General features: G+C 45.9%; 1 protein-coding gene across 1 annotated transcript; it reads right to left on the bottom strand.

The window, feature by feature from the left end:
- Positions 1 to 4,016: 4,016 nt before the first annotated feature.
- LOC143961385 (vomeronasal type-2 receptor 26-like) lies at positions 4,017 to 5,427 on the bottom strand. The gene has a single exon (XM_077470651.1). The coding sequence runs from the start codon at positions 4,988 to 4,990 to the stop codon at positions 4,067 to 4,069; it is 924 nt and encodes a 307-aa protein (XP_077326777.1). The 5' UTR covers positions 4,991 to 5,427; the 3' UTR covers positions 4,017 to 4,066.
- Positions 5,428 to 11,528: the final 6,101 nt, after the last annotated feature.

Here is an 11,528-nt window from a genome sequence, read left to right as displayed (position 1 = left end):
ACTGGTATTTGGGTACTCTGAAGGGCAGTGACAGGTACTCATATGGACTGTGACAGGTACTCGGGTACTGAGATGAACTGTGACAGGTACTTGGGTACTCAGATGAACTGTGACAGGTACTCGGGTACTCTGATGAACTGTGACAGGTACTCGGGTACTCTGATGGGCTTTGACAGGTACTCGGGTACTCTGATGGCCTGGTGACAGGTACTCGGGTACTCTGACGGCCTGGTGACAAGTACTCGGGTACTCTGATGGCCTGGTGACAAGTACTCGGGTACTCTGATGGCCTGGTGACAAGTACTGGGGTACTCTGATGGCCTGGTGACAGGTACTGGGGTACTCTGATGGCCTGGTGACAGGTACTCGGGTACTCTGATGGCCTGGTGACAGGTACTCTGATGGCTTGGTGACTGGTATTTGGGTACTCTGAAGGGCAGTGACAGGTACTCATATGGACTGTGACAGGTACTCGGGTACTGAGATGAACTGTGACAGGTACTCAGATGAACTGTGACAGGTACTCGGGTACTCAGATGAACTGTGACAGGTACTCGGGTACTCAGATGAACTGTGACAGGTATTCGGGTACTCAGATGGCCTGGTGACAGGTATTGGGGTACTCAGATGGCCTGGTGACAGGTATTGGGGTACTCTGATGGCCTGGTGACAGGTACTCTGATGGCTTGGTGACTGGTATTTGGGTACTCTGAAGGGCAGTGACAGGTACTCATATGGACTGTGACAGGTACTCGGGTACTGAGATGAACTGTGACAGGTACTTGGGTACTCAGATGAACTGTGACAGGTACTTGGGTACTCAAATGAACTGTGACAGGTACTCGGGTACTCTGATGGGCTGTGACAGGTACTCGGGTACTCTGATGGGCTGTGACAGGTACTCGGGTACTCTGATGGGCTGTGACAGGTACTCGGGTACCCTGATGGACTGTGACAGGTACTCGGGTACCTTGATGGACTGTGACAGGTACTCGGGTACTCTGATGGACTGTGACAGGTACTCAGGTATTCTGATGTGCCGTGACAGGTACTCGGGTACCCTGATGTGCTGTGACAGGTACTCGGGTACCCTGATGTGCCATGACAGGTACTTGGGTACTCTGATGGGCCGTGATAGGTACTCGGGTACTCTGATGGGCCGTGACAGGTACTCGGGTACTCTGATAGGCCGTGACAGGTACTCGGGTATTCAGATGGGCCGTTACAGGTACTCGGGTACTCTGATGGGCCGTGACAGGTACTCAGGTACTCTGATGGGCTGTGACAGGTACTCGGGTACTCTGATGGGCCGTGACAGGTACTCGGGTACTCTGATGGGCTGTGACAGGTACTCGGGTACTTTGATGGGCTATGACAGGTACTCGGGTACACTGTTGAACCGTGACAGATACTTGGGTACCATGATGGACTGTGACAGGTACTCGGGTACCCTGATGAACTGTGACAGATACTCGGGTACTCTGATGGACCGTGACAGGTACTCAGGTACCCTGATGTGCCGTGACAGGTACTCGGGTACCCTGATGTGCCGTGACAAGTACTCGGGTACCCTGATGTGCCGTGACAGGTACTCGGGTACCCTGATGTGCCGACACAGGTACTCGGGTACTCTGATGGGCCGTGACAGGTACTCGGGTACTCAGATGGGCCGTTACAGGTACTCGGGTACTCTGATGTGCCGTGACAGGTACTCGGGTACTCTGATGGGCCGGGACAGGTACTCAAATACTCTGATGGACTGTGACAGGTACTCTGATGGACTGTGATTGACAGGTACTATGAGGGGTGGTGACAGGTCCTCTTTATTGGGGGGGGCAATCAGTGTGATTGGTGTACACTGGGCGGTAACGGGATGTTACCGCAATCTCCTCCTCACACACGATCGGTGTGTGAGGAGGAGAACAACCCGGTAACATCTCGTTACCGCGGTTTGTTTACATTTTAGTGATCGGCTGTGAAAGGATCACAGCCGATCACGTGGGTAAAAAGCCAGCCAATGGCTGTTTATCACCGTCGGTGACGAGCAGTGTTCCCAGGGAACACGCCGCCACCGACATGCACGTGCAGCGCGCTCGCGATCGCACACATGCGCCGTGCACAGCCGGGGGGGGGGGGGGCATCTGTGATCGGCTGTGACTTCATCACGGCCGATCACGTGGTAAACAGCCATAACCAATGGCTGTTCACCCCCTTCGGTGGCGAGCGGTGTCTCCGTGACACGCCGCAACCGAATAATCAGGGATGCGCGCACACAATCGCGCGCATTCCCTGTTTAAACCTGTTTATACAGAACATGCTACAGCAAAACTGACCATTTCTAAAGGAAAAAAAAACGAGTCAAATCCCATTTAAAATGACCCGGTTATTCAAAAATAAAGAAAAAATGGCAAGGGGATTCCCCCCCCCCCCCGCTCATACCAGGCCCTTTGGATCTGGTATGGGTTTTAAGGGGAACACAACGCTAGAATAATAAAAAAAAAAATGGCCCCCAGAAAAAATTCATACCAGTACCTTATCAGGAGTATGCAAACCAGCAGGTTATACCAGGCCACATGTCCTCATGTGCGGCAAGGGGTCCCCCCAAAATCCATAGCAGACCCTTATCCAATCATGGAGCCCGGCAGGTCAGGAAAAGGGGGGTTGAGTGCAGTACCCCCCTCCTGAACCATACCAGGCCACATGCCTTCAACATGGGGGGGTTGGGTGCTTTGGGGCAGGGGGGCTCTGCGCCCCCCACTCCAAATCACATTTTCCCGACAACACTGGGCTGTGGTAGTCGGGGTTTGTGGGTGGGGGACTTGACGTGACATGACGTCAGAAGGGGGGCGGTGCTACTGGGTGGCGTAACTGGGTGGCCTCGCCACTTGCCTCTATGAGAGCTGTCAAAGTGCAGGGCATGCAGTCATCGTGAGGCAGAAGCGGTTTAATTTTTTTCTATTTTTGGGGTCTGTCAGGCGTCGTGATTGACACGTTTTTCTTTTTTAATAAAGTGTCTTTTTAAAAAAAATTTTTACTCAGCTGTCAGCAGGAAAACCCATTGACAGCTGATGACTCATCGGTTGTTAGGGACGCGGAGGTCGGCTTCCCTTAACAACCAGTTTACACTGTGCCCTGATTGGGCAAAATTTTGCTCAATCAGGGCACAGAATTCACTGTGCAGCATTGCAGGGTGTTCGTCAGGACGAACACCTGGGGAATACCGTGCAAATTCGGGCATTTGACGAATGGCCGAACAGACAAATGTTCAGCCTGCACTCATGCTTGGCCTGAACTGTTCCCCCATCACTCTTTGTATAAATAAATAAAAAAATAAATAAATGGGACTTGATGGACCACTTGGTCTTTTTTCTGCCATCCCTCTTAGGCCCCTTTCACACCGAGGTGGTTTTCAAGCGCTACAGTGCTAAAAATAGCGCCTGCGTAGCGTCTGAAAAAAAAAAACGGTCCCTTTCACTCCAGCGTGAAAGCCGGAGGGCTTTCACACTGGAGTGGTTCGCTGGCCGGACGGTGAAAAAAGTCCTGCTAGCCGCATCTTTGGAACGGTGACGGAGTGGTGTATTCACCGCTCCTAAACCACTCCTAGCCATTGAAATCAATGGGGCAGCGCGGCTCTACCGCCGGCAAAGCGCCACTGCAGTACCGCTTTCCGGGTGGTTTTAACCCTTTTTCGGTGTTTCCAGTAGAAAAATTAATAAAATAGACTGCTCTGTACTCCTTAAAGCTGCATTGCTTTCTATTTTACATTGTTTGACTTTAGATTTTGTTGTAAATACACTTTAAATTATTTCATTTTCATACAATTGTGATGCTTCTCTTCTTTCTTACTCCGTTTTTGTTGGATAGGGTAACATGGCTTATTTTAAATATGTATACTTCATTTAAAAAAATTAGTAAGTTTTGTATTTTGGATTCAACTTTGTTATTCTCATTGCATCTTGTAACAGAATCCTATTAAACACATGAACACCAAAATAATTTACTCTTACACAATATAGTACATTACATGACTTTTTAATTCTTTTGAAATGCAATTGTGCATTAGTGATCACTTTTTTCCTCTTCCCATCAGACTTTCTTTGGTGTTCAGCTCTGGCCTGCATATAATAATGTAACACTTGGGCACAAAGATACAAATAACCAAAGCCCAACTGGAAGACAAAATAGCAAAGATTTCCATGGCAACCGAGTACTTGCCACGAGTGCTAAGGTACGCTGGAATAAAGGACACCCAGACACTCAGGAAGGCCAGCATACTGAAGGTTATGAATTTGGCCTCGTTGAAGCTATCTGGGAGCCGTCGAGCCAGGAAGGCAAGAACGAAACTGATAGAGGCCAGGAGAGCCAGGTACCCGAGCATAACCCAGAAGGCTGTTGGAGATCCTTCATTACAGCTGGTGATTATAACTTCTGGTTGGCTGACATCATTTTGCGGGAATGGTGGAGAACTGGACAACCATGTTATACAAAAACACAGTTGTATAAAAACACAACAAATTATAACATTGTAGCCCAGCTTTGACCCAGTCCATTTTCTTAAACTGCTGTTGGGCTTGGTAGCTTTGAAGGCTATCAAGACAGTGATGGTTTTTGCTAAGACACAGGAGACACATAATGAGAAAACCATGCCAAAAGCCACCTGTCGTAGAAGACATTTTTCTGGTTGTGGATAGCCGATGAGTATTAATGAAGAGAGAAAGCAGAGAGATAATGACAGCAGAAGAAGACAGCTTAAAAAATAGTTATTGGCTCTGACAATAGGGGTAGCCTTGTAGTGGATGAAAAGTCCCAAGAGGGCAAATGGGATTGTGGAAGAGGTAACACTTGTGGAAACCAATGTTGCCCCCAATGGCTCGTCAAAGGAAAGAAACTCAATAGCTTTCAAGAGACACTCAGTTTGTTGAACATTTGGCCATTGATCCCAAGGGCATCTGAAGCAATCGACTGAATCTAATACAGGAAGGAAAATCATTGCAATATTAAAAATATATGCACGAAAACGTCTTATTAAGAGGCTTTTCTAAGATCCTGAGAGTTTTTAACAACTGGTCCCTGAGTTTCGATTCTGTTTTTTACTTCAGTCATAGTATCAACTTTACATGACTGATTAGGTTAACCTCCTTAGCGGTAATCCCGAGTCTGGCTCGGGTTGGAATTTTAATTACAATAGCGGTAACCCCGAGCCAGACTCGGGCTTGCACCGCTCGATGCAGGGGAGGACACAGGTAACGTTACTTACCTTGTCCCCTGGATCCAGCGATGTCCCCCGCGCTGTGTGATCGAGCCGTCCTGCGCTCGATTCACAGTGCCGAATGCCGCCGATCTCCGTTCCCTGCGACGTTACGACGCACGGGAGCGGAGAACGGCGGCAAATTCAAAAATGTAAAAAGACACAAAACACACACAGCACTGTAATCTTACAGATTACAGTGCTGTAGTAAAAAATACACACCCCCTTTGTCCCTAGTGGTTTGTGCAATGCCCTGCATGCACTTTTATATTATAAATACTGTTTTTTACTGCTTGGAATTTGGAGATTGTCCATAGCAACCAAAACATATCCCTTTTTCATTTTTTTTTGGATTTGATTACATTATTGAATAATTTTTATTATTCTTTATTATATTATAAACTTTATCATACCCGGGATGTCCGCTAGACTCTGGTTTGAAGAGATTTCAGAGCGTTATTCCTAAGAATTACAGGACTACAAAATAAAAGCCAGATTTCCATGCAAAATAATTGTACCGCTTTCAGCACCTTATTCCAGACTGAATCATAACGCCAGGGAGGTTAAAGTGCATCTTCAGCTTTTAGTTCTATGTATAGAATAGCAGATGGTCATGGGAACCTCTGTCAACTGTCCTTTTGGGGAGAATTCCCTTCACTTCGTGCTCTGGAGACATCAGAAAGTGACAGAAATCTCTCCAAAGTGGTGGGAAATCTCCTCTTAGCCCTTGTACACACGGTCGGAGATTCAGACGGTGTGTGGTCTGCATCGGACTGTTTCCGTCGGAATATGCGACGGACCAAGTTTTCCAACTTGCCGGTAAATTTTTCAGACAAAATGCTCCTATCGGACATACTCCGATCATGTGTAGCCTACTCCGACGGACAAAGTGCAATGCATGCTCAGATCAAATTCCTAGACCAAAGCTATTGGCTACTAGCCTGAACGTAGTCCCGTCGTAACGAAATAACATCATCACGTTATGTACAATCGGATTTTCCGACAATTTAGTCCGACCGTGTGTATGCAACATCACTTCCGAACCTCTTCCGGAATTAATCCGTCGGAATTACTCCGACGGATTTGGTTGTCGGAATCTCCGACCGTATGTACAAGGGCTTAGATAGCTGTTCCCTTTCAGGATTTCCCCTCACCTTCTGTTCTGATGACAACTGTAACTTTTTGGATATTCTATGACTTTCTGTTTTTACCAAGACAAAGAGAAAAGTTGAATCTTTTCAATAGGCACAGAGCAATACAAACCTGACAGGAGTTATACCTCGACTGGAAGAAACTGGCAACACACCAATGACCTAAGCGTTTTAGTAAAACGTAATTGTTTCGAAAATGCACAAAGGATCTCCATTTTAAACTTTCCCACTTGACACTTTTTGACCTAAGAATGTGCTTAGTTGTAGAGGTTATATCTACAAATAAGCCCATCCCTTGGGGTCTTCTAAGCCCTTGTACACACAGTCGGATATTCCGACGGAAAATATCCGATCGGACCATGTGTGGGCTACATTGGACTGTTTCCGTCAGAATATCCGACCGACAAAGTTTTAGAGCTGGGCTATGTTGTTTTCCGACAACATGATCCGATCGGACTTTGTCCGACCGTTTGTAGAGAATTCCGATCAGACAAGGTGCCACGCATGCTCAGGTCAAATTCCTAGACCAAAGCTATTGGCTACTAGCCTGAACATAGTCCCGTCGTAATGAAATAATGTCATCACGTTACGAACGACCGGATTTCCCGACAACTTTGTCCGACCGTGTGTATGCAACACAGTTTCGGACAAAATCTGTCAGACAAAATCTTACAGATTTTGTTGTCGGAATGTCCGACCATGTGTACAAGGGCTTAATGTTTACTTATAACAAGGTTTACTTAGATCTTACTTATGGCTGTTCATGTCCAGGTGATAGAACCCAAATTGAACAAGATATGGGAAATCTTTTCAATGGAAACACATACTTTACACAGTCAGGAAGGCTTCAAAAGTATTTTAGAATCATATCTCTGTGTGCACATTATATAGATATGCCATCACATACTGTCTAGATGACAGGTGTTAGACAGGATAAAGTATGTTAGAAATGAATTCTGAAAAACGCTATAAATTAGGAAAACAATGTGATGATGGTAGGGTTTATATGTGTCATCGTTGAAATGGCCAGCTGCATTATGAATGGAACAGTGTCAGTAATAACATCAAGATTACCTGTCGTATTAGAGATGTCAGACTGTGGACAGGGTACACACTGGAAACAACACAACGGCTTTCCTGGTATGGTGGTTTTCCTGAAGCCAGAAGGACAACTGTGGCTACAGATAGAGGATGGAACCTGGAATGGAGATACGAACCAAAAGCAAAAAGGAGGGAGGTGTATATGAATAGATGTTGTTTTAACTGTATCTATCACCTACAAATGTTGGCTGAAGACAATTTGCCATCTCATCCAAAGTTCACATTTATTATAGGCTGGGGTATAGTTTAGGGTGGAAGCTTAATTTTATGTCAATGTTAATGTTTTATGTCAAAGAATGGAGAGTAGGTGCCTTTATTGTGTCAACTGGATGCCTCCATACACCAATCATACCCATGAATGAAGGCTAATAATAACATAATTTTCCTAGAACTATAACATGCACGTTCCTATTCAGAAAAAAACATTCTGTCTACAGTTACCCTAGAAGAGTTAAGCTGTCTTCTTGACCTTATGCCAAGAAATTATGTTTCTATCACCGTTCCCGCTTTGGTAAACACCACAAACCCTTGAAACTCTAAGCTACAGATTTCGATTGTATTCTGTCCAGTCTTTACCTGCGTTTGCCCTCTGGTCCATTGGATAGCTCTGATGTTCAGTGTGAATTTATTTCCTTCTCTGTCACTGTCATAGCTTCCCACTTTTACCTGTTGTACACCTCCCTGTGCACTATTTTGCCAGTTTACAATGTCATACATGGCTGGAAGATTCCCATTCATGTCAAAATAAATCTCTTTGTCATCTTTTGTTGTAAAATTAACCGATTTCATGGCATGTAGAATCTGATGAAAACAGAAAAACTACATATTAATACAATGGAGGATGATGTGCCTCCATAATGTTACGGGCAATACTGATGTCACTAACTTATTTTTGTTCCATACCTCCAATTCATCCTAATTCTTAGGACCCATTCACATCAATTGTATTGGACTGTGGTGCTCAACAAAGCCCAAATGCAAGGACAAGACTAAAAATATACTGGGCTGGGTGGAAAACTATTGGCTGAACAGTGACCTCATTCTATCAGATACATTCACCGTTCGGGTATTCAGACATGGATGGAGCAATGGGTTGACCAAACTGTGTATGACCACTGACCAGTCTAATGTACCAAAAAAACAAAAAAAACAAAAAACCAAAAAAAACTAACAAGCAATTTTAAGTGGATTTTTCCTATTTGTTTTTTTAGCAGCGGCATTTGTTACATTTATACCATCTTACATCTGTTGGTAGCGCAGAATGGTATTGATTAATAAACAATCATATATAACATTAAGAAATATATTCAGCAAGATCATTTGGCTATGTCCAATACGATGACCCACTTTGTTGTCACTATAGTCGAATGTCAGGTTAGTATTTTCTATTGCTCTGCAGGTCTGGACATTGTGGGGTTTATTTGCTAATGGCAAATAGGCAGTTCACTTTAGAGGAGAAGTTGCACTGTGCAGTAGACATGTGCGATTAGTTTCGTACGAATCTCAAATTTGTATGAATCTCCCTAAATTTGTACGTTTGGGAGGATCCGAAATACGAATTGCCATGCGTCCGAATTTTGTACAAAATACGAACTTTTGTTTACGAATCCCCAGGAGGAAGTCAGCACAGCACAGGGATGGTGGGAGCCCCTCATCTAACGAAAATTTGTATTTTGGATAGGAAATTCTTCAACGGAATTTCGTATTTTGGATAAAAACCAAACTTCCATCAGCATCGACTGCCATATTGAGGTATATTTTTGCCTTTAAATTCATCGCAAAGAACGTTCGTACAAGTTAACGAACCTAAAGACAATTCGTATTTTGTACGAATTGAAATAGAATTTCGGACACAAAATACGAAGTACAAATTAATTCTAATACGAACCGTAATGGAACGAAACAAATTTATTGACGGCGCTCATGTCTACTGTGCAGTGGAATTTTCCTCAGTTGTTAGTGAATGTGGTGAAGTTTCTCTTTGCAAAGAATACCCAATCACGTGCAAGGAAAAAAACAACAACTAAGTTTCACCTCTTTCACTAAGCTGTGGGGGAAATTCCCTTGTAAGGTGAACAGTCTATTTACCTTAAATAAATAAACACCATTGAATCTTTTTAGATGCATTTGATTATGCTTCATTGGCTGGCAAGGGAGGAACCTTCCAGTCTCACTAGCTGTCCTACTACATACTTGCCAATGTCTAAAGGACTTGTGCTTCTGTGGTCTTTGGTAACTAGTTTTTTCAACCCATATTATGCCTGGTTTATTGGAAATGTCTACATATAGTATATAAAAAGTCTATGAATATTTTTTCTTGGGACTTCTGTTCAAGGAGGACTGAACACAAATTCCCTACAGGAGGGATATGCAATTAGCGGACCTCCAGCTGTTGCAGAACTACAACTCCCATGAGGCATAGCAAAACTCTGACAGCCACAAGGGACTTGTAGTTTTGCAACAGCTGGAGGTCCCCTAATTGCATATCCCTGCCCTACAGCCAGGGCCGCGCTATGACAAAAGTACAGCCCCCCTCCTAGACCAGCCCGTGTGATAGATGCAGTGTTCTTTCTATCACGCAAGCTGGTCTAGGAGGAGGGCAGGACTTTTGTCATTGCGCGGTCGAACATTTCACAGCTCTGTGACACATCGGGAGATGCCTGCTAACTGCTGTGTGTAATCCAGGCACTAAGGCTGCAACGATGGTAAGGCTGCAATGAGGGCACAGTAAGGCAGCAGTGAAGGGCACAGAAAGGCAGCAATGAAAGGAATGATAAGGTGGCAATGATGGGCACAGTAAGGTTGCAATGAGGGCATGGTGAGGGTGCAATGAATTTCACAGCAAGGCGACAATGATGGGCACAGTAAGGCGGCAATGATGGGCAGGGTGAGGCTGCAATGATGGGCATGGTGAGGCTGCAATGATGGGCATGTGAGACTACATTAATAGGCACAGTAAGACTGAAATGAGGGCACGGTAAGGCAACAATGATGGACACAGTAAGGCTGCCATGAGGGCCTGGTGAGGCTGCAATGAGGGCACAGTAAGGCGGCAACGACAGTGAGGCTGCAATTAGGGCATGGTATGGCAGCAATGATGGGCACAGCAAGGCTGCAATGAGGGCACAGTGAGGCTGCAATGAGGGCACAGTAAGGCGGCAATGATGGGCACAGTAAGGTGGCAATGATAGGCATGGGAAGGCTGAAATGATGGGCATGGTGAGGCTGCATTGATGGGCACTGTAAGACTGCAATGAGGACACTGTAAGGCTGCCATGAGGGCAAGGTGAGGCTGCAATGAGGGCACAGTAAGGCAGCAATGATGGGCACAGTAAGGCAGCAATGATGGGCACAGTGAGGCTGCAATGATGGGCACAATGAGGCTGCAATGATGGGCACAGTAAGGCTGTAATGAGGGTATGGTAAGGCGGCAATGATGGACACAGTAAGCCTGCAATGAGGGCACAGTGAGGCTGCAATGAGGGCACAGTAAGGCGGCAATGATGGGCACAGTAAGGTGGCAATGATGGGCACGGTGAGGCTGCATTGATGGGCACAGTAAGGCGGCAGTGATGGTGAGGCTGCAGTGAGGGGCATGTGAGGCTGCAATGATGGGCATGTGAGGCTTCAATGATGGGCACAGAAAGGCTGCAATGAGGGCACGGTAAGGCGGCAATGATGGGCATAGTAAGGCTGAAATAAGGGCACAGTGAGGCTGCAATGATGGGCATGTGAGGCTGCAATGATGGGCACAGTAAGGTGGCAATTATGGGCATGGTAAGGCTGCAATGATGGGCACAGTAAGGCTGCAATGAGGGCACAGTATGGCGGCAATGATGGGCATGGTGAGGCGGCAATGATGGGCACAGTGAGGTGGCAAGGAAGGGCATGTGAGGTGGGAATGATGGGCACTCTGAGGCTGCAATGATGGGAACAGTGAGGCAACAATGATGGGCACAGTGAGCCTGCATGGACTGGCACAGAGGCTGCATTGATGGGCACAGTGAGGCTGCATTTGATGGGCACTG

The sequence above is a fragment of the Lithobates pipiens genome, unplaced genomic scaffold (genome assembly GCF_037356315.1).
Source record: "Lithobates pipiens isolate NorthernLeopardFrog02 unplaced genomic scaffold, aLitPip1_a1.2 Scaffold_8, whole genome shotgun sequence".
In the NCBI taxonomy this organism is placed as follows: Eukaryota; Metazoa; Chordata; class Amphibia; order Anura; family Ranidae; genus Lithobates; species Lithobates pipiens.
The sequence above is the reverse complement of the archived record's forward strand: the minus strand, read 5'-3'. Positions and strand labels throughout refer to the sequence as shown.